General features: G+C 33.6%; 1 protein-coding gene across 1 annotated transcript in view; it reads right to left on the bottom strand.

Annotated features, from left to right (window-relative positions):
• Positions 1–376: 376 nt before the first annotated feature.
• The window catches only part of LOC141348453 (chromatin-remodeling ATPase INO80-like), a 58,216-nt gene continuing 34,196 nt past the window's right edge, over positions 377–24,396 (bottom strand). Inside the window, exons 14-23 of the mRNA XM_073852753.1 lie at positions 18,695–18,822; positions 13,359–13,453; positions 12,921–12,993; positions 10,126–10,284; positions 9,602–9,704; positions 9,402–9,490; positions 6,896–7,057; positions 6,394–6,553; positions 1,762–1,983; positions 377–1,675 (exon numbers count right to left, since the gene is read on the bottom strand). Of these exons, the coding sequence (XP_073708854.1) occupies positions 1,470–1,675; positions 1,762–1,983; positions 6,394–6,553; positions 6,896–7,057; positions 9,402–9,490; positions 9,602–9,704; positions 10,126–10,284; positions 12,921–12,993; positions 13,359–13,453; positions 18,695–18,822 (1,397 nt within the window). The 3' untranslated portion in view covers positions 377–1,469. The remainder of the gene's footprint in view (positions 1,676–1,761; positions 1,984–6,393; positions 6,554–6,895; positions 7,058–9,401; positions 9,491–9,601; positions 9,705–10,125; positions 10,285–12,920; positions 12,994–13,358; positions 13,454–18,694; positions 18,823–24,396) is intronic.

The following is a 24,396-nucleotide window of genomic DNA, read 5'->3' as shown; positions in this document are numbered from 1 at the left end:
TCAATAAATACCGTACCGTGACATTCATACCGAGGTATTACCGTACCGTGAAGTTTTGATACCGTTACATCCCTACTAAACAAACAAACAAAAAAAAGCTATGGATTATTCAGGTAACAACACAGTATTAAGAATCCAGTGTATGTAAACTTTTGAACAGAGTAATTTTTACAAATTCAACTATTATTTTGGACTACATGTAGACTTCTTTAATGTGAAATATCTTATTCAGGTCAGTACGAAATAAAAAAAAAACATGCATTTTGTATGATCCCTCTTATTTTGGTCAAATAATTAACATTTTGCAGATTCTGCAATTTGTATGTTAACTTTTGACTTCAACTGTAAATGTACCAAAAACCACATTATCCCACAGTAAAAATTTCAAATCATTGAATCAATGTTTATTTAGTTCTTTCTCCAAGTTAGTAAAAGGACCATTTGGGTTTTTCTCTTCAGGTATTTACACTGACCTATAAAAATAGACAAGCAATTGGGGGAAAATGGAGAACTTTGAAAGGGACGATACCCTTGAATTATTTACATACATAGAACATTTATCATCACATTTAAAGACAAAATAAACCCAGACACGGCCTTCCTCAAAACCATAGCCATATGTCACAGATGCAACAAAATTATGGACTTCTCATCATGTTATTTAAAAATAAAACAGCTTTGATACAATTTACAACTAGCACAGATCATCATAAATTACCAAGTTTTAACTTAAGCTATGATACATTTCACATCCAACTGTTTTAAGTCACCATCTGAGCAGTGACATGTTTTTCGAGCAGCACTCACTTCAGACATTTTGACTACAAAAAACATTGATTTCTTTTATTCTTCCCAAGAGAAAATATATATATATTAGTATTTAAGCCAAAATCTTTGAGTCTGCAGCAAATAAACATAGAAAGAAGGCCATTCGGTATTTAAATTGAACAAATGTCAACGAGTCTGTCCTACAAAAATAAGAGCGATCTTACAAAAGCAGTCTTATCTGTTCCTGTGTTCAAGGTAAAGACTTTGTTCAAAAGGGTGTTCCATAACCAACATTACTCTCCCGTTCCCATTTCAACTCATCTCTGCTCTTAATGATGCCGAATATCTTGTGATTAGTGCCAGAAGATGAAGAAAACTCTTGGATCCTTCATTCGGCCCTGCTGCCCTTTGCTTAGTCATCAGAAAAAAAAAAGAGCTGTTAATGGAATAACTCTCTTTGGTCAACCTATACAATGGGTATTTTCTGTATAAAGGAACAATTTCATATTCAAAAGATCCGATTCTCAAAGGAAAAGTTTGCTTTTAGATGCAAAACTGGGGTGGGCATCAGGTCAGGTTTCACAGTGACAGTAGGGCTTGTGGTATGACAGCGGCTCGTCATCTTAAGCGAGAGAATCATCAACCTGGGACTGAAAATGTACTGGCCATGCTACAATCAAAAAGCGAACATTCACAAGCTGCTACCGCCCACTGTGGTTGCTGGGTCCTGCTTTGCCTCTCTTAGTGGGGTTGTGTTGGCTTTGTGAACTGCCGTGTGATAAAGTCTGAGAGTTGGTGGCCACGGCGCTTCCTTTAGCCTGGGGGGAGGAGGTGCCAGCTGGAACAAAGGCAGGTGTGGTTGAAGACCGAATAAGAGCCGGTTGTAAGGAGCCAGTTGCTGGAATACCTGGAAGAGGGTTGATTAACAATGGATGAACTAATATAGACCTTTTCATCAGGAGTTCTGCCAGTCAAAGTTGAAGCGTGTCTTACCTTTGGACACACTGTAGCCGTATGCGGCATAGGCAGCTGCGGACGCGGCTGCCGCCCCTGCCATCGCCCCTGCCATTGCTGCAGCACTGCCTGCAGTGGACTTCCGTCCTCGTCCCTTTCTCACAGAAGACGACTTGCCGGCTCCTCCAGAGCCTTTGGGTCGGCCTCGACTCCGACCGGACCTTCCTCTGCCTGGACTGGATATATCTTGGGAGGAGACACCTGAGAGAAAGTCATGTGCGATGACATTAGATTAGGATTAATGGCTTTGAAAAAAATTCAGCTTTTTCATCACAGGAAAAAATTACTAAATTAATTTAATATATTTTAAACAGATTAAAATGTAAAACTATAGAAGCCGTTTTTGCCACTGAATAAAAAAAAAAAAATGTTAACTGCAACTTTTTATCTCACAACTCTGTTTTTTTTTTTTTTTTCAGAAATGCATGATACAAACTTGCAATTCTAAACTTTTTTTTCTTTAAACACACCATTGCATGTTATTGAGTCAAAATTGCAAGATACAAACTCGCAATTTGGACTTTTTTGAGAAGTGGATTATATAAACTCGCAATAGTGAGAAAAAACTCTGACTTTCTTGCAAATGCAAATTTGTATCTCGCAATTTTGACTAAACTTGCAATTGCGGGGTATAAAGTCAGAATTGCAAGATATAAACTTGCAATTCGGAGTAAAGTCATAATTGCGTTATATAAACTCACAATAGTGAGAATTTTTACTTTTTTCTCAATAATAGTGGGATATAAACACAATTGCAAGATAAAAACGTGTAATTTTCAGTTTATATCTTGCGATTCTGACTTTATAACATGCAATTGCGAGTTAAGTCAGAATTGCGAGATATAAACTCACAATTACGTGTTATAAAGTCACAATTATGTGATAAACTCGCAAGAAAAAACCCTCAAAACTGCAAAATAAAAACTCGCAATTTTGACTTTTTCTTGCAAGTTTGTTTCTTACAATTCTGACTTAACTCGCAATTGCGTTAGATAAACTCGCAGTAGTGAGAAAACTCATAATTGCAAGATAAATATGTGCAATACTGTCTTTTTCTTGCAAATGCGAGTTTGTATCTTGCAATTCTGACTTAATTTGCACTTACATGTAATAAAGTCAGAACTGCGAGATATAAGCTCGCGATTGAGTAAAAACTCACAGTTGCATGACATAAACTCGCAATTCAGAGTAAAAAGTCACAATTACGTGATATAAACTACAATTCAGAATTTGCCTTGCAATTGTGAGGTTACATCTCGCAATTCTGACTTTATAACATGCAACTGCGAGTTAAGTCAGAATTGCGAGATCTATACTCACAATAGTGAGAAAAAACTCAGAATTGCAAGATACATATGTGCAATACTGTCTTTTTCTTGCAAATGCGAGTTTGTATCTTGCAATTCTGACTTAATTTGCACTTACATGTAATAAAGTCAGAATTGCAAGATATAAACTCGTGATTGAGTAAAAAGTCACAGTTGTGTGATATAAACTCGCAATTCAGAGTAAAAAGTCACAGTTACGTGATATAAACATCGCAATAGCGAGAAAAAAAACAGAATTGCAAGAAAAACTACAATTCTGACTATAACGTGCAATTGCAAGATCTATACTCACGATAGTGAGAAAAAACTCAAAATTGCAAGATAAAAACTCGCAATTCAGAATTTTTCTTGCAAATGCGAGTTTGTATCTCGCAATTCTGACTTTATTACATGTAAGTGCAAATTAAGTCAGAATTGCAAGATACAAACTCGCATTTGCAAGAAAAAGACAGTATTGCACATATGTATCTTGCAATTCTGAGTTTTTTCTCACTATTGTGAGTATAGATCTCGCAATTCTGACTTAACTCGCAGTTGCATGTTAGAAATTCAGTATTGCGAGATATAAACTCGCAATTCGGAGCAAAAAACAGAATTGCGTTATATAAATTAGAAATAATGAGAACAAATTCTGAATTGCAAGATATAATAGTCGCAATAGTGAAAAAAAAATTGCAATTGCAAAATTTGCTTAACCCACGTTTGCATGTTATAGTCAGAATTGCAAAGTAAAAAGTCATAATTATGTGATATAAACTCGCAATAGCGAGAAAAAAACTGAATTGCGAGAAAAACTGCAATTCTGACTTTTTCTTGCAAATGCAAGTTTGTATCTCGCAATACTGACTTTCTTGCAAATGCGAGTTTTATCTTGCAATTCAGAGTAAAAAGTCAGAATTGCATGATACAAACTTGTAATAGTGAGAAAAAACTCAATACCAACTTTGTCTTGCAATTGGGAGTTTATGTTTGCAATTCTGACGTTACAACACGCAATTGCAAGTTAAGCCAGAACTGCGAGATAAACTTACAGTTACATGTAAAGTCACAACTGCGTGATATAAACTCGCAATAATTCAGTCTCAATGACCTTTTTTATTTTTTATTCAGTAGCGGAAATGGGCTTTTATAGAAAACACTTATTTTAAACTGTAAAAATATTTTACAATAATACTGTTTTTACCATATTTTGAACAAATACATGCAGCCTTGCTGAGCATAAGAGACTTCTTTTAAACACCTTACCAAACTGCCAACCCCAAACCTGGTAGTGAATCCTCAAAATATGATTTCGCAGATCCACGACTATTTAACGGATTATGTGCCAGCCAAACACATCAATATGTTTCTTTTAAATTGTCAGAGTTGCCATTTCTCCTCTAATCCTCAGTTTATTATGAGGTTGCCTGCCGAGGCCATCTGAGCCACTGCGGCCCAGACTCACGCACACCCTGTCTCCTTTATAGCCACAGTTCTGCTCGCGTTTCACAGGCAAGCTCAATCCCACAAACCTCTGCGCTCCCAGCTTTATGGCCTAGACTGCAACACTGCTTATTAGCACTGCTAATCACTCGACAGAAAGGCAGCCAGATCTATGCTAAATGTGACCCTGTTAAACTACAGTGGTGCTTAAAAATTTGGGAACTCTTTAGAATTTTCTATATTATTTCTATTATTGAATCTTCAAAGTAGGCAAAGAGGATCCAATCAGATGAGAAAAACAATATACACTGTCATTCATTCATTGAGAAAAACAATCTAGTGTTACACACCTGTGAGGGGCAAAAGTATGTGAATCTGTGCTTTTTAATATTTGGTGTGACCACCTTTTGCAGCAATAACTGCAGATAAATGTTTCTTGTAACTGCTGATCAGTCCTGCACTACCACGTGTCAATACAGAACCGCTTCAACTCTAATGTTGGTGGGTTTCTTCCTATTAACAGCTTGCTTCAAGTCCTTCCACAACATTTTATTTGGATTAAGGTCTAGACTTTGACTCATCCATTCCAAAACATGAACTTTGTTCTTCTTCAACCATTTTTTGGTAAAATTATTTGTGTGCTTGGGTTCGTTGTCTCGCTGCATGATCCACTTTCTCTTGAGATTCAGTTCCTAGACAGACGTCCTGACATTTTCCTTCAGAATTTGATGGTATAATTCAGAATTCTTTGTTCCATCAATGATGGCAAGCACTCCTGGCCCAGATGCAGTAAAACAGGCCCAAACCATGATACTACCACCACCGTGTTTCATAGATGGGATAAGGTTCTTATGCTGGAATGCAGTATTTTTCTTTTTCCAAAGTACATAATGCTTCTCATTTAAACCCAAAATGTCTATTTTGGTCTCATCCATCCATTAAACCCATTAAATCTTTCTCCAATAGCCTTCTAGCTTGTCCACATGCTCTTTATCAAACTGCAGACAGGCAGTAATGTTCTTTTTGGAGAGCAGTGGCTTTCTTCTTGCAACTCTGCCATGCACGCCAATGGTTGTTCAGTGTTCTCCCGATGGTGAACTCATGAACATTAACATTAGCCAATGTTCTCACTATTTTGCAAACTCGTTGACTTTTTACAAGTCTGGCTTTTGGAGTGATCTTTGTTGGTCGACCACTCCAGGGAAGGCTAACTATGGTCTTGAATTTCCTCTATTTGTACACGATCTGTCTGACTGTGGATTTGTGGAGTCCAAACTCTTCAGAGATGACCTTTTCCAGCCTGATGAGCAACAGCAACTCTTTTTCTGAGGCCCTTAGGGATCTCCTTTATTCGTGCCATGATTCTCTTTCACAAACAATGACATACTTTGACAGATCCCTGTTCTTTAAATAAAACAGGGCACGCACTGACACCTGATAGTCATCCCAGTGATTGAAAACACCTCTGAACAAATGGAGTATAAATTAACTGCTAATCCTAGAGATTCACATAATTTTGCCACTCAAAGATATGTAATATTGGATCGTCTTCCAGAAAAAATAAATAATATGTCTTGTTTAATTGGGATTTCTTTGTCAACTTTCGGGATTTGCATGAAAATACAATGATCTTAAGGGTCATATTTATGCAGAAATATAGAAATTTCTAAAAGGTCCACAAACTTTTGAGCACCACTGTATATTTAGGAATTTGAATATGCCCCAACAAACAAATAAGAAGGTTAAACTGAATTAATGTATGAAATTTTATGCCCATGTATAATACAACAAATCTTTCTGTGAGCTGCATAGGCCTGAATGTAATTTAAAAACGAACAAGAAACAGAACAAGGATACCCACCATTCATCGTGTCAGACACAGAGCCAGCGATGGAAGCAGGAGAGTTGGTTGCACGGGACTGTGGAGCAGAAGACACGGGTTCGTCTACAATTACCAGCATGTCGCTGCTGCTCTCATCTGCGGGAATGGAGCTGGGCTGGAGCTCACTGCTCAACGAAATCTGCAGAGACACACAGTTCTGGGGGTGAGACAGGGACAGAGGGACAGCACCACGAAGGAAAGACAGCAGGACCAGAAGATGGAACGAGGAGGAGGAAGAGCGGCGTGAGATCGGTGTAGCAAGTAAATGAAAGGATGTGAGTTGACAATGGCATAATGGCTCTATAGAAATCATCCATTCTTTGGGGAAGTTCTCACATGATTGTTTTAGGGACTCATCAAAAAGAAATGTCAGTAATTCTTCCTGACATCATGACCTCTGCAATTCAATAAACATTGTCAGGTTTGCACAGTTCAGTCCAGTCCAGGAAGTGCATTTGAATTGAGTCTCATTCGCTCTTACCTCACTGAAGGGGCTGGGCATGGCAGAGTCCATGTCCACACTGATGAACGAGTCTTCTCCATCTGCCGACAGATTGGAGTTGTCTGCAGACGGGATGAAAGGGATGACCACATTCACACCTTCTTTCTTCCTCTTAATGTCTGGGTCATCCTCCTTTTTCTTCTTTAAAATAAGACAGGACAGTTGGATAAGGGTGATTAGGGAATTTTCTTCACTTAAAAAATTATTTATCATTTCTATATGAATCTATATGAATTCTCAGAATTGCGAGATAAAAACTCGGAATTCTGACTTTTTTTCTCAGAATTTCTCAGATTTCTGAGATATAAACTCGCAATTGCGAGAAAAAAAGTCAGAATTCTGAGATATAAACTTGGAATTGCGAGACAAAAAGTCAGAATTCTCAATAACGTTTCTTCATAATAGTTGGCTATATTTCTTGCAAATATACATGTCATATAATGATATCATATAATAATCATAATAATCATATAATGTTTGTATCTCGAAATTCTGAGAAAAAAAGTCGCAATATTTTATTTAATTTTTTTATTCAGTGGCGGAAACGGGCTTCCATAGGAACCTGATAGAAAAAAAAATCTTTGTGGTAACAAATATAAAACTGCTGTTTTAGTATTGTTTATATTCTAGTACAATATTTATATTTTGAATATGTTTTTTTTTATTTTATGTTTAATGTTTTGTTTAACTTTCAGTCATTTTGATTTGTGCTTCTGTCATTTTTAGTAGTTTCTTTAATTCAATTTAGAATTAATTTGTCTTTATTTCTTTTTTTCTTTTTTAGTTATTAAGTTCTGAAGGTTTTTAATCTTATATTTATATTGTATTATATTTAAAATGTAATTTAATAACCAAATTTTAATAGGTTTTAGTTTTAGTTAACAATAATAAGTACAACTATATTCTTTACCGCAAGGACATTTATTGAAAAAAAAAACACACACACACACACACACACACACATACATATATATATATATATATATAAGCAAATAAATAACTAATAGATAAAAATAAATATTGGCACAGGAATCTTTTTTTTTAATAAATAAATATCATTAAACACCACGGCACAGGAAGTAGATTCTTAATAATAATATTTTAAGCAAATATTAAATATTATTATTGCTAAAGACCATGGAAAAGGAAGGAGATTCTTCATTCTTTTTTTTTAAGCAAAAAAAAAAAAAAAATAGATTCTTCATCATCATTTTTTTTTTGTTAAAGACCATGGGACAGGAAGTAGATTCTTTATATATTTTTTTAAGCAAATAATTAATATTATTATTTTTGAACACCATGGCACAGGAAGTAGATTCTTCGTAATTGTTTTTAAGCAAAAAAAAAAAAAAAATTTCATTGAACACCACAGCACAGGAAGGAGATTCTTCATCATTTTTATTTTTTTTTGCAAAAAAAAAAAAAATATTATTATTGTTGTACACCATGGCACAGAAAGCAGATTCTTCATTATATTTTTTAAGCAAATATTAAATATTATTATTGTTAAAGATCATGGAAAAGGAAGGAGATTCTTCATAATTTTTTTTTTACCAAAAAAAAAAAAATTATTATTGTTGAACACCATGGCATAGGAAGTAGTTTCTTCATTTTTTTTTTTTTTAAGCAAATATTAAATATTATTATTGTTAAAGATCATGGAAAAGGAAGGAGATTCTTCATTCTTTTTTTTTAAGCAAAAAAAAAAAAAATAGATTCTTCATCATCATTTTTTTTTTTTGTTAAAGACCATGGGACAGGAAGTAGATTCTTTATATATTTTTTTAAGCAAATAATTAATATTATTATTTTTGAACACCATGGCACAGGAAGTAGATTCTTCGTAATTGTTTTTAAGCAAAAAAAAAAAAAAAATTTCATTGAACACCACAGCACAGGAAGGAGATTCTTCATCATTTTTATTTTTTTTTTGCAAAAAAAAAAATATTATTATTGTTGTACACCATGGCACAGAAAGCAGATTCTTCATTATATTTTTTAAGCAAATATTAAATATTATTATTGTTAAAGATCATGGAAAAGGAAGGAGATTCTTCATAATTTTTTTTTTTACCAAAAAAAAAAATATTATTATTGTTGAACACCATGGCATAGGAAGTAGTTTCTTCATTTTTTTTTTAAGCAAATATTAAATATTATTATTGTTAAAGATCATGGAAAAGGAAGGAGATTCTTCATTTAAAAAAAAATTAAAGCAAAAAATGAATATCATTATTGTTGAACACCATGGCACAGGAAGTAGTTTCTTCATAATTTTTTTTTAGGAAAAAAATAAATATTATTATTGAACACCACAACACAGTAAGTAGATTCTTCATCATCATTTTTCTTTTGTTTAAGCAAAAAATTAATATTATTTTTGAACACCATGGCACAGGAAGTAGTTTCTTTATATATTATTGTTGAAGACTACAGCACAGGAAGTAGATTCTTCATCAATTTACACCTCTGTGAGGACACTTACCCTTTCTGCATACTTCTCCCTCTTCCTCTTCCGCTCTTTCACCTTACTGGTCTCCTCCAGCTGCCGTTTCTCTTCTTGTCGTAAACGCACTGCCGAAAACACAACGCATCCATCCAATCAGAGCTGAGCAATTAATTAATCTATTACCTTATTTAGAACTTACATATGCTTTTATTCTCATGAACGCAGTGGGAACTCACATTTTTTCTCCAGCTCCTCATCATCCAGCAGCAAACTGACAACCTCTTTGGGCTTCAGGGTGTCAGGTTTAAAATTTCCCCCTGATATTACCATCCTCTGAATCTGAAGCGCAGATCCCACAGCAGAAAGTGATTATTGAGACAGAGAATAAATAAATCAAATCAGTAAGAGCAGAAAGAGGAGAACACTTGACTCTTGGAAACATATACTGACTATAATGATGTGTTGATACAGACGTCCCGGGCGGCATGTGACTGTTTAGAGCATATATGCAATTACAGTATAATTAGTTGTAATTGCAGTTAAAACCATGGGCTAAATATTCCTTTAACCCCCTTGTCACTGCAAAGACTCTTCTGAGGTTTGACATTTAGATAAATAAGGTTTTTGTAACTTAAACTGACTGATGTAAGCAATGACGAGAAAAAGAAGTCATTTGTTTAACCATCGCAGAATTAGCTGAATTAAAAGGAAAACGTGCTACATTTTATTTTGTGTGACCTTCTCGATACTGTGTACTAACCTCACTCTTCTCTTTGGCTCTCTGTAGAATGCGTTCCTCAATTGTTCCTTTGCAAATGAGCCGATACACTGTGACCTGCTTGGTTTGTCCAAGTCTGTGGGCTCGATCCATGGCCTGCTGGTCAACTGTGGGATTCCAGTCGCTGTCGTAGAAGATCACCTGGAAAGAGAGGAAATTGCTAAATTAGTCACATTAATTCATTTCTATTCATGGAAGATACATTTTTTTTTGCACATATGTGACCCTGGACAAAAACAAAAACGTTATAAGGGTCAATTTTCTAAAATTGAGATTTATACATCAGCTTTCCTCTGATGTATTGTTTGTTAGGATAAGACAATATTTGAAGATACAACTACTTGAAAATCTAGAATCTGAAAAAAAAAAATCTAAAATTTAAGAAAATTGCCTTTACAGTTGGCCAAATGAGTTTTGATATATTTATTCTAAATATCTTCATGGATCATAATCTTTACTTAATATTCTACTGATTTTTGACATAAAAGAAAAAGCGATTATTTTGACCCATACAATGTATTTTTTGCTATTGCTAAAAATATACCCATGCTGCTTATGACTGGTTTTGTAGTCCAGGGTCTATACTGGTTAAAAATACTGATTCCACACCTCCACAGTCAATTCACTGGCCATCTGCATATTGTACACAAAATTGGATTAAACTTTGTGAACCTAGCAAGCTCTTATCTGATTGGCTGACCCAATTCAACATCTGGGATTAAAAGCATAGTTTTTTTTTTTTTATTTATGTTAAAACTTGACTTATGTTTTACCTATATTTTATATAAATAAATAAATAAATAAATAAATAAATAAATAATTTAATATGTTGTCATTTCATATTCATTTTACTATGGCTAAAATGGCATCTAATTTTATCTGACAAAAATTGGGGGGAAAATTATATTAATTTAAACATTGTTTACAACCTTTAACAAAAACAACATGGGAAAACTGTCCTTTTTGTTCTGACAGAGCTTCAGTTTAATAGTGATCATTCACTGTATATATTATATTAAAAAAAAAACGTCAAAACATTTAAAGAACGATAAAAGGCATTTTCTTTATTTCATTAGGGCTGTCAAAGTTAACATGCTAATTTAATAAACTAATTGTTTAATATTCTGTACGTCGTTTTAATGATGAAAAGTAAATATTTTCTAGATAATATTAAATAATATTCATTAAAGTGACCATATAAAAGCCAATTATTTAATTTTGCTCAAATATATTTTATATATATACTGCCGTTAAAAAGTTTGAGATGAGTAAGGTTTTTAATGTTTTAAAAAAAAGTTTATAATGCTCATCAAGGCTGCATTTATTTGATCAAAAACACAGAAATAAACTGTAATATTGTGAAATATTATTACAATTTAAAACAATGGTTTTCTATTTTAATATACTTTAAAATATGATTTATTTTTCTGACGCAAAGCTGAATTTTCATCAGCCATCATTCCAGTGCTCAGTGTTACATGAGCTAGAAAATCTGAAATTATTCTAATATTCTGATTTATTTGTTTATTTAGTTGTGCTGCTTTTTATTTATTTTTTTTGGAACCGTTGAAAATGTTTTGTCAGGATTCTTTGATGAATAAAATTATTTAAAAAATATTTATTTAAAGTAGAAATATTTTGTAACAGTATACACTGCCATTTAAAGGTAGGATTTAGTTTTTTCTTTCTTTTTTAAATGAAATTAATACTTCTATTTAGCAAGGATGTGTTAATTTGATTTAAAAAAAGTGATAGTACAGATCTGTATTGTTAAAAAACATTTATGTTTTGAATAAATGCCGTTCTTTTAAAAGAACCCTGGGCAAAAAGAGCACTACAGGTTCCAAAAACATTAAACAGCACAATTGTTTCCAAAATTGATTATAAATCAGCATATCACAGTGATTTCTAAAGAATCATGTGACACCGAAGACTGTACTAATGGCTGATAAAATTCAGCCTTACATCAGAAATGAATTCGGCAATGCTTTATTTTACGTTTTTTTTTTTACTAGTTGCGTATTAGTATGCATGAAACTAGAATATTAGCCTTTTATTAGTACTAATTATACACATATTAATGTCTTATTCTACATCCCTAATCCTAACAAATACCTAAACTTAACAACTAACTGACTATTAATAAGCAGCAAATTAGGAATGTAATGAGGGAATGTCAAAGTTAATAGTGAATAAGTGTTTCCTATTCTAAAGTGTTACAATAAATTCTATTTTAAAGTATCTTAAAATAGAAAACCATTATTTTTTCTATATTTTTGGTCAAATGAGACCATAACAGGCTTCTTTAAATAACATTAAAAATCTGATTCCAAACTTTTGAATGCCAGCGTAATTACACGCAGTAGCAAGAAAGTTTTGCTGTTTTTTTTAGTTATGTCAAATGTTTGTGACCCTTTTTTGTCTACACAAACTAAACATATTAAATTATACATTTTCCTCAAGCTTTCTGTGTAAGTGCTTGCAGTGCCTGCTGCACCATTTTTTGTTTATTTAATACCTTTCTATTATTGTGTTATCCACCATTTCAGATAAACACCAAACCCCCAAACAAAACAAACTGTGGTTGGTCATGTTCCACGCTGACCATTTGGTCGAAGCTTCAAAGTGTCCATGTTAAGGTCAATGAGTTCAACAGCTATTATTACACAAGTGCTAAATGTCTTTGAGTTCATACAATATTAGAGCCCGTTCTCATGGCCCCCGGTGGGGGGAAGGCGCTCTGGTAATCATGATGTGCTGATGGGCTACAGCCTCACCGTGTCTGCAGCTGTCAGGTTGATCCCCAGGCCTCCGGCTCTGGTACTGAGGAGGAAGACAAAAATATCCGTCCTGCAAAGGGAGGGGAGACCAGAACAGTGAGAGAAAGCAAATAAAGCACAGGCAAATCGTGCTCTTCAAGGGGCCTGCCCAACCGCCCAGGATTTACACAGAGAAACGTTTCAATATACAGCACACTCCTCTAGAAAATAAAAACCAGAGCCCACTGCACCCACAGAGAGCTGAGCTAATGCAAACCAGGCCCTGTGAGGAAGGGTGGGGAGAGAGAAGGCAGCGCAAAACCTTGACAGCACCGCCAGGGATGAGGAATTTACGCTTGGTGACATTTTGGAAAAACAAGCCCCAATTAGGTTTAAGAAGAGACGGGAATTTACAGACGTGTACGTCTCCTTTTTAATCCGTAGCTGCAAACTCACCGGCTCTGGAAGTCGGCCACCATGTCCCGCCGCTCCGAAATCTTGGATGAACCATCCAGTCTCATGTAAGTATGCTTGCGGTACACCATGTACTCCTGTAGGAGAGTTGAGAAACACTCAAGTAAGCAAATGGAAAATCATAGGTAAACAAGTCAACGATACAAAACTGGTGTGTCTATTTCACTTTAATCCTCTCATAAAATCTGCAGGGCCGCCACAGATCCTCATTAGCATTGCAGAGTCTTCTCAGTGACTTTTCTCAGATGACCTCCCACTCTCCTACGCCACCCAGAGTGAACATCGGGCCTACGACTCCACTGGACGGCCTCCCAAAAGCACATCTGGACCGTATGAAGCGAGCATTAGCACTCTCCTTGACATTAAATGTCTTTGATTAGGACTTTGTTCCCGCCTGAAGTAACATTAGATCACAAATCCCAACCTTCTCTGCAGCTGTAAGTAATGGGACCATCTTAAACGGCATTACACCGCTGAGAATATAACTCTAGGTTAGCAGAGTGTCGAACATAACATGATTTAGACCTAGACTTAGGAACAAAGCCTGGAATATGCTTGAACAAACCTCAAGTGGGAGTTGAGCTATTGAACACATAATGAATAAATAAAAAAAAACTTGACCAAAATACTCAAGGGATCTGTTTGGTGAGAGACAATATGAAAGGAGACAAGATTTGACAGTCTACGGCTTCTGCACAGAGAATACAGTGATACAGGGATTTGCAAACTGGGCTCCAGGGATATACAAGGGGTTCCAGAGAGTCCACAGAACATTTTGGGGGGAAAAGGAAAAAGATTTTACAAGATGCATATCTGTCAAATTTAATGTGTTAATTTAAGATGGAAATTATACATTGTTTAATATTCTTAAAACATCTTAATGATTTACACTACAAGTCAAAAGTCAAAACATAGTTGATGACTAAAAGTAATAATTTAATGGCTCTAGACATTACTTTGTGAAGACGGTGGCATAATACAATGACACACACTACCAGTCAAATGTTTTTGGACAGGAAGATGTTTTAAAGAAATCTCTTCTGCTCACCAAGCCTGCATTTATTTGATTCAAAGTACAGCAAAAACAGAGAAGTTTTGAAATATTTTTACTATTTAAAATAACTGTTTTCTATTTGAATATATTATAAAATGGAATTTATTCCTGTGATTTCATAACTGAATTTTTAGCATCATTACTCCAGTCACACGATCATTCTAATATTTTGATTTGCTGCTCAAAAACATTTATTACTATTATTATGTTGAAAACATCTCAGTAGAATTTTTTCTTTGAGGTTTCTGTGATGAATAGAAAGTTCAAAAGAACAGCATTTATCTGAAATAGAATTCTTTTCTAACAGTATAAATGTCTATCTAAATCTAAAGCATCCTTGTTAAATAAAAGAATTACTTTCTATAATCCCCCATCCCCAAAATGATACTGACTCCAAGCTTTTGAATTATATAGTGTATAATATTACAAACACTTTTTATTTCAGATAAATGCTGATCTTTAAAACTTTCTATTCAAAGAATCCAGAAAAATGTACTCAACTGTTTTAAATATTGATAATAATAAATGTTTCATGAACAGAAAATCAGCATATTCGATCAGGGGTTCCCAACCTTTTTTACTCCGGTGCCCCCTCTTTCTCTGGTCAATTGTCCTCTTATACTGTACTTCCGCTATTTTTAGACCTTTTTTTTTTATCAACAAAAACATTTGTTTGAGAGTTTTAATTTTTCTGATAATCAGATGATATATTTAATATTTTTTGGCAAACAAACAGAGGTTTACTTTAAAATTATATTCAGTTTAAAATTCTTTAATAATAGTAGTATTTTTTTCTACAATTATAATTTTCATATATATTGGGAACCACTGTATTAGATTGATGTCTGAAGGATCATGTGACACTGAAGACTGAAGTAATGATGCTGAAAATGCATAAATTTAAAATACATTCAAATAGAAAACAGCTATTTTAACAAAAAAATTGGATGTATATTATTTTGGATCAAATAAATGTAGGCTTGGTGAGCAGAAGAGACTTTAAAAAAAAAAAACATTAAAAATCTTACTGTCCAAAAACTTTTGACTGGTAGTGTGTGTCATTGTATTATGCCACTGTCTTCACAAAGTAATGTCTAGAGTCATTAAATTATTACTTAGTCATCAACTATGTTTTCGCCCTGTTTTAAGCAGGCTACATTAATCACTTTTCCTAACGGTGAATATAGGCTAAACCAGCCTGCAATGACAACGAGAATTAGAAGGAAATTAATATATATTTGGGTGGTGTAATACTATAATAAAATATTTTAAGATAACCCATGTTATTTAAATGACTGAAGTACTCTAAAATGGATAATAATGAGCAAAACTAATTCACTGGATTTGATTTTTTTTTTCTTTTCAGGAAATGGGCAGACTAAAATAAACAGCTACTGAACAGCGAACAATAAGCGATAAAAATGGCAAAACAAAAATGAATAACTAATCCAAAGTTAATTATTTTAGCCTACTCATAAATGTTCAAACTTTGGATTAATTATTATTTTTATTTTTATTTATTGTTCGCTACTGTTTTGCTATTTATTCAGGTCTGCCTGTTTCCTGGAAAGAAAAAAATATAATGTAGTGAACAAAACCATTTTAATGATTACCCCAAGTTTATTTGTGACCCTGGACCACAAAACCAGTCTTAAGTCGCTGGGGTATATTTGTAGCAATAGCCAAAAATACATTGTATGGGTCAAAATTATTGATTTTTATTTTATGCCAAAAATCATTAGGAAATTAAGTAAAGATCATGTTACATTAAGATTTTTTGTAAAATTCCTACTGTAAATATATCAAAATGTAATTTTTGATTAGTAATATGCATTGTTAAGAACTTAATTTGGACAACTTTAAAGGTGATTTTCTCAGTATTTTGATTTTTTTGCACCCTCAGATTTCAGATATTCAAATAGATGTATCTCAGCCAAATATTGTCCTATCCTAACAAACCATACATCAATAGAAAGCTTATTTATTGAGCTTTCATATGATGTATACATCTCAGTTTTGTAAAATTTAACCTTATGACTGGTTTTGTGGTCCAGGGTCACATTTGTGTTGTTGTCTTATTTAAATTACAAATGATATAACTAAACAAATTATTAATAATTAGGTGAATCTATGCTCTTGAATTTGTCGTTGCATCACACATCCTCTGCAGTGCAGTGACTTCTTATTGCTCATGTTTGTCTATTGAACATAAAACAACAGCACAAAAACATAGTACATGACTAAAATAAACTATTTCATGAGTCTAGCCATTATTTTGTGAAGACAGCGCATAATACAGTGACATAATTTGTTTTGTTTTTTTAGCCATATCAAAACAGTAGCCATATGCATGGGTAAATTTTTCTGGTGGTTTTAGGTACAATTAAAGCCAAAAGTTTACATACAGCTTGCCGAATCTGCAAAATGTTGATTATTTTACCAAAATAAGAGGGATTATACAAAATGCATGTTGTTTTTAATGCAGTACTGTATTTAGTACACATTTACCTAATAGACCACAAGTCCACAAGAGACAATAATAGTTGAATTTATAAAAATGAATCAAATACTGATTCTTAATACTGTGTTGTTACCTGAATGATTTTTGTTTAGTGATAGTTGTTCATGAGTCCCTTGTTTGTCCTAAACAGTTAAACTGCCTGCTGTTCTTCAGAAAAATCCTTCAGGTCCCACCAATTCTTTGGTTTTTCAGCATTTTTGTGTATTTGAACCCATTCCAACAATGACTGTATGATTTTGAGATCCATCTTTTCACACTGAGGACAACTGAGGGACTCATATGCAACTATTACAGAAGGTTCAAACGCTCACTGATGCTTTAGAAGGAAACACGATGCATTGAGAACCTGGGGGTGAAAACTTTTGAAGATGTATACATTTTTGTTATTTTGCCTAAATATCATATAATTGTCATTGAGCATTGCTCCTCAGAAGCTACAAAGATACCTACATTTTTCCCAGAAGACAAAATAAGTTCAATTTACCCTGATCTTTAAATTCAAAAAGTCTCTGTTGTGTACATTTTTTTTTTAAAAAAAGCCATGGGTAAATATTACCCTGTGGCATTTCTAGTGTTAATAGTAAAAAAATAAACAATAAAGGGAAATATTACCTAGATTATATTATTATATTTAATTTCAGTGACAATTACACATATATTTTGAAACTTGTTTTTATAAAAATCCCCCCTACAATAAGTAGATCTTTATAAATTAAAACATATAGCTTTCTTTATACTTTACGATGGGGTTCCTAGTTAGAAAAATGTATTATACACATTATGAAAGTAGAATGGTTATAAATATTGTGACATATTTTTATTCAAGAGCAGGATATTTAGATAATATATTATCCATCATAAACTAAAGGGGTTGAAAAATAAGACAAATTTGTGATGACGGCTGAAAGGGAAAGTCATTTCAGAGGCGGGGTAAGTTATTACATTTTGATGAAAGAATGTAAAGCCAAACATTTTTTTTTCTTGTGAATTGCGTGCACTGATGAATAGTTCACAATAAGACCAGGAATGCGTGTCCAAAAAGAAAATTTTTATGTTGACTTAAAGTTAAAATATAAGGTGCAGATATACATGTCTATGCCAAAACTAATGGCCAATCAAAGCCAAACGTTGATGCCGTGTTTTTCCATGCTTGACTTTTTCTGTAGACCAACTACTTCACAAATAAAGGAAGTCAAATCTGCGTAATCAGACTTTAGAGAGACGGCCATGGAAAACGCTTCAGCCAAAATTAATCGGAAGGAATTCCTATTGACTCTAAGGAGGTGTTTCTAGACTACGAGCGCTGTTGTGTAGGGCTATAAGCTGCCCGTGTTGACAATGTTATTGAAGGCTTCTACTTTTAGCTCTGTGTTTGGCTTGCTGCTGAACATGTGGCAAACAACTGTGTGCCTCTGGAAAAAGTGATTGTTTCCTCTAGTTATCTTTTCTCAGCTTTTGTCCAGCTTTGACAATATGGAGCTGTTTAACAGCAAACATTCCGCTCACAATGCTTGATCAAATTTAGCCATCTCTCCTTTGGTGGGATTAACACTCAACATGTAAACAAAAACACGTACAGCATGACCTCGGATATCTACAATCGCTTCAGTACAGAGATTTCTGAAGGAAAGGTTGAAGGTTACAGGAAAAAACATGTCACAATGACATGACGTAGTTAACGTAATGTTCACAGGCCACAGAGCTGTCAGTCACCGACTGTGAGAAGTTCCTGGAAGCACTCACCTCTAAAAGGTCTATCATGCGGGTCATCTGAGAGTAGATGAGAACTCGGTGGCCCTGAGACTTCAGTCGAGTCAGCAGCAGGTCTAGAGTGTGAAGCTTCCCGCTGTCTGTGATCAGAGACTCTTTGTCTGAAGAACAAAGAGGAGAAAAACATTTCAAAACACTAAGAAATGGTAAATAATGCGTCAACACTCTAGATCAAAACTGTATCCCACACTGTCGGAATGGAGCTGATTAAATAAATCAAAGCAATATAATGAATAAGCTTGTGGAGTGACAGCAATTTCCCCTCCCCACTCAAAGCACTCTATAATCACTCCGCTCCAGCTCCGCTTCGGGTTTTCCATTTCCTGCTCGTCACCTACCGATGACAGAAATCCCACTCTCAGTAGCAGAATTTTGTTACAGATCCACTGTAAAGGTCTTTCAATATGTTTGTTTTATGATATCTCTTCTTTTACTTAAGAGAAAAATGTTATGCTTTATTGAAAGACCAAAATTATTTTCTCAGAATTCTCGCAAATGCATGTTTGCACCTCTTTTCTCTGATTTGTAAGATATAAACTCACAGTTGTAATTTAAGATACAAACTTAAAATTCTGACTTTTCTCAGAACTGCACGATAAAAAAACTCACAATTGTGAGTTATAAAGCCAGAACAGCATGATATAAACTTGCAATTGCGAGAAATAAAGTCAGATTTGTGAGATAAAAACTCTGACTTTTTTCCCCTAGAATTTTTAGATAAACTCGCAGTTGTGAGTTATAAAGTCAGAATTTAGAGATATAAACGTGCAATTCAAAGAAATAAAGACTTAAAATAAAGATAGAAATGCGAAAATGCTAATTTTCTAGCAAATGCATGCATCTCGCAACTCTGACTTTCTTTGCAATTCCAAGAAATGAAGTGAAATGATAAACTTGAATCTCAGAATTGCTCAATATAAAACTCGCAATTTCCAACTTATATCTCACAATTCTGACTTTTTGACTTGAAAATGCGTGTTTGTATCTTGCAACAGAATTGAGAGATATAAACTCGTAATTGCGAGTTATAAAGGTCCAATTCTAAGGGGAAAAAGGACAATTTTTTTTTTCAGAATTGAAAAAATTTTCTCACATTTCTGAGAAAAAAAGTCACAACTGCGAGATATAAACTTGCAATTCTGACTTTTTTCTCGCAATTCCGAATTTATATCTCACAATTCTGACTTTTTGTCTCGCAAATGCGTGTTTGTATCTCGCAATTCTGACTTTTTTTCTCAGAATTGAGATATAAACTTGCAATTTCAAGTTATAAACTCTAATTCTAAGGGGAAAAAAGACTGATATTTTTTCAGAATTGCAAGTTTACATCTCACAATTCTGACTTAATAAACTCAGAATTCTGAGAAAAAAAGTCAATATTGCAAGATATAAATGCGAAATTCTGACATTTTTCTCACAATTCCCAACTTATAGCTCACAATTCTGACTTTTTGTCTCGCAAATGCGTGTTTGTATCTTGCAATTCTGTTTTTTTCTGGCGATTCCAAGTTTATCTCACAATTCAGACTTTTTTTTCTCAGAATTGAGATATAAACTTGCAATTGCAAGTTATAAGCTCCCATTCTAAGGGGGAAAAAGACTGATATTTTTTAGAATTGCAAGTTTACATCTCACAATTCTGACTTAAACTCACAATTCGCGAAAAAAAGTCAAAATTGCAAGATATAAACGTGAAATTCTGACTTTTTTTCACAGTTTCCAACTTATATCTTGGATATAAACTTGCAATTGTCCATTTAATATAAACAATTCTACAAGGGGAAAAAAGACTGATATTTTTTCAGAATTGTGATTTACATCTCACAATTCTTACTTAATAAACTTGCAATTCTAAGAAAATGTCATATTGCGAGATATAAACTCACAATTCTGAGAAAAAAATCTTTGTGAGTTTATATCTCGTAATTCTGATTTTTTTTCTCACAATTGTGAGTTTGTATCTGAGTTTCTAAGTTGCAACTGCAAGTTTCTATCATACAATTCAGAGAATAAAGGTCAGAACTGCAAGTTTATATCTCACAGTATAATCAAAAACCTAATTATATCAGTTATAATGGTTATTTGGTTTTCTGTACTTTTCATTTAAGCTATATCTCAAAAAACTTAAAAACACTAATAATTGACTGATACAGTTAAATGTAATTTTTAGAACAAAAAAGAGAATCTCAATTTTTCATACTGTGCAATTATAATGCAGTGATGCCTAAATGTACTTGCATGTTGTTGTTTTTAGACAAAAAAGTATTGAATTTTGATTTTGACCATAACATGAAAAAACATTAGCTTATCACTAAGTACTATTTTATTGTTGGTGCATCTCTAGTATGTGTTATTTGTTCGTTTTGTTTGTTCTGAGGTAATTCACCTCATCCTATCAATGCTAATCAAGTTGTATTTTCAGTTTTTGACTGAGGTTCACAGACCAGAAAATTTTGTGGCAATGGTCTGTCAGTGCTGTCACCCCAACAGTGCTTACAAAAAAGGAAGCACGGGCTTCCCATTGTTGACTGGTGCAACCCTTGACCGTAGGGTCAGCTCATGGGGGGAAGTTAAATGACCCTGCTAGTCATGGGCACTCAGAAAGTGATTATACACACAAAATGAGCCGGCTGCCAGAGCAATCTAGAGATCCCCAGAGAGAGTTTAAGGCCTGCTGGCCGAGCCTTAGACAGTACAAAAAGCATGTCAAACACACGGCCAGCATGACCATGTTGCAGTTACCCCATCGTGTCCATGCTAATGTGAACCATAGCTGAACCCTGACTCAACACCCTCATGACCCTGAAAAGGGCATGTGTGTAACCTTTTCAATGAGTGGTGGAGAATGACTCAAATTAGCCCGTGCACTCAAGAATCTCATACTCAACGTGTTGATGATTCACAAGATAATGAACACATGGATCTAATTTAGTCCAGCCGAGATGAACATTAGCTCTAATGCAGGGGGTCTCAAGCATCAGACCTGTGGGCCATATTCGCCCTGAGAGATACTTTCCAATGACTACTCAAGTTTTATTAGGCCGAAAGACTAACGAACAAGCCTGTATGCTCGTCGAAACTGAAATAGATGGAAAACTAGATCACATCCAAGTGATATGTTTGCAGAGAGGATGGCAAGCTCTGTTTAAAGCTTGAGAGCAAGTCATGCAATTTACAAGCAAATAACAAAATTACATTTGATTTCTCATTATCGTCTAACTCTAAAAAGTTGAGATTTGCTGAGAGTATCTGGCAATGAAATTGGAAAAAACAAATTAGACACTTAACAAAATTCTTCATTTACCAATCATGAAGAAATTGCACATCCATCAGCTTTCCGAAGGGAGTTTAAGACAAATCAGACATCTAAAATTACTTGGAAAAAGTTAAAAAACAAGAGATGTAATGGGTTTAGCATGAGATAAAATGACTTCAATATTTAAAATATACAGAAAAAAAAAAAACAATTTACAAAACAGTCAATTCATAACATTGAAAATTAAATTACTTAAATAAACTCAGATCAGTAAAAACAGCAAGGCTGTAAAAAATGATTACAACTAAAAATAATGAATGTTAATTTTAAATTTATTCTTGTTCTGTGCAACTTAATTTTTTGTGGAAACCCTGATTTTTACAGGATTCTTTGATAATTAGAAAGATTGAAAGAACAGCGTTTAATTTAAGTTTAACTTAAACTTAAGTTTTTAATCTTTCATTAAAAACTGGTATCATTCAGGAAATTATCTTTTGTTGTTTCTTAGATGTTATTTGAATGCAAACAAAGTTTTGTCTAATAATCAATCTGGGTTTTGTAAAAAACTACTACAACAGCTGTTTTGAAAGTTCTAAATGATAGCTTGGAATCTATTGATAATGTTGATTATTGCACTTCCCTTTTTATCATTTTATCAAAGGCTTCTGACACAGTGGAGTGTTGGTTTATCAAATCATGTTATTTTTTAGTTAATAAATTATTAAGGTGAAAGAACTTAATGTGTACAGGCTAATCTGAATCACTGGAGATTGTCAAAGGTGTCCCCCAAGGATCTGTGCTGGGGCCATTTTTATTTGCTATTTATATAAATAGTCTTGACTAAGACATTCAGGACGCTAATTTTAATTTTTACAAAGATGATTCTGTCATGTATTGTAGTGCTTCTGGACAACAAACCCTGCATAAGCTTTTGATGCCATTCAGAGTAATGGCTTTATAATTTAAAACTTGTTTTGAATGCTGATAAAACCAAGCGTATGTTATTTTCAAGTTCAAAGAGAATCAAAAATGATCTAAGTAAAAGTTAGTAAGAGAGTATTAATACCACAGCATCATTGTTATTACCATATTACTGTTATTATCATATTAATCATCTAAACAATGATGCTGTGGTATTTATACACTCTTACTAACATTTAATCATTTTTGATTCTCTTTCAACTTGAAAATAACATACGCTTAGTTTTATCACTATTCAAAACAAGTTTTAAATGATAAAGCCATTACTGAATGACATCAAATACATGACAGAATAATCTGAGTGAAAATTTAAATTAGCATCCTGAATGTCATAAATAATATGGGTCCCAGCACAGATCCTTGGGGGACACCTTCGACAATCTCCAGTGATTGATAAATTGATAAGGGAAGCGCAATAATCACCATTATCAATAGATCCCAAGCTATCATTTAGAACTTTCAAAACAGTTGTTGTAGTACAAAACCCAGATTGATTATTGGACAAAACTTTGTTTGCATTCAAATATCATCTAATATAGTAAAAATTCACCCATCTAATAAAGAAACAACAAATTTCGATTTATAAATTTCAGTTTTTAATGAAACTTTAAAACGCAAGTTTAAGTAAAATTTTAATTAAATGCTGTTCTTTCAAACGTTCCACTTATCAAAGAATTCTGAAAAAAATCAAGGTATCCACACAAAAAAAATAGGTGACACATGGCGGATGAAAATTCTGCTTTTGCCAGAACAGGAATGAATTACATTTTCAAATATATTGAAATACAAATCTGTTATTTTTAATTGTAATAACATTTCACAGCCTTGCTGTTTTTACTGTATAGTAGATCAATGTTTCATTCAATTATATTTAAGTAATTTAATTTTCAATGTTATGAACTGACCGTTTTGCTAATTGTTTTTTTTTCTATATTTTTTAAATATTAAAGTCAACAGCAAGCTGACCCATTTTATCTGACATTAAACCCATTACATCTCGTTTTTAAACTTTTCCAAAGAATGTTTTAGATGTCCACTTTGTCTGAACCTCCCTATGGAAACCTGACTAATGTGCAATTTCTTCATGACTACTAAATTAAACATTTGTAAAATTTGTTAAGTGTCTAATTTAGTTTTTCCGATTTCATTGCCAGATACTCTCATCAAATCTTGACTTTTCCGAGTTGGACAATAATGAGAAATCAAGTGTAATTTTGTGTTATAGGCTTATAAATAACATGATTTGCTCTCAAGCTTTCAAACTGAACTTGCCATCCTCTCTGCAAACATTGCTTGGAGGTGATCTATTTTTCCATCTAGTTCAGTGCAGCCGCACGTAACGGTTTTGATGAATATGAGCATACAGGCGTGTTCGTTGTCTTTTGGATAATTAAAACTTTACTTTGGATAAAACAAATGCAGGCCTGGACTCTTTAAA

Source organism: Garra rufa, chromosome 13, assembly GCF_049309525.1.
Source record: "Garra rufa chromosome 13, GarRuf1.0, whole genome shotgun sequence".
In the NCBI taxonomy this organism is placed as follows: Eukaryota; Metazoa; Chordata; class Actinopteri; order Cypriniformes; family Cyprinidae; genus Garra; species Garra rufa.
The sequence above is the reverse complement of the archived record's forward strand: the minus strand, read 5'-3'. Positions and strand labels throughout refer to the sequence as shown.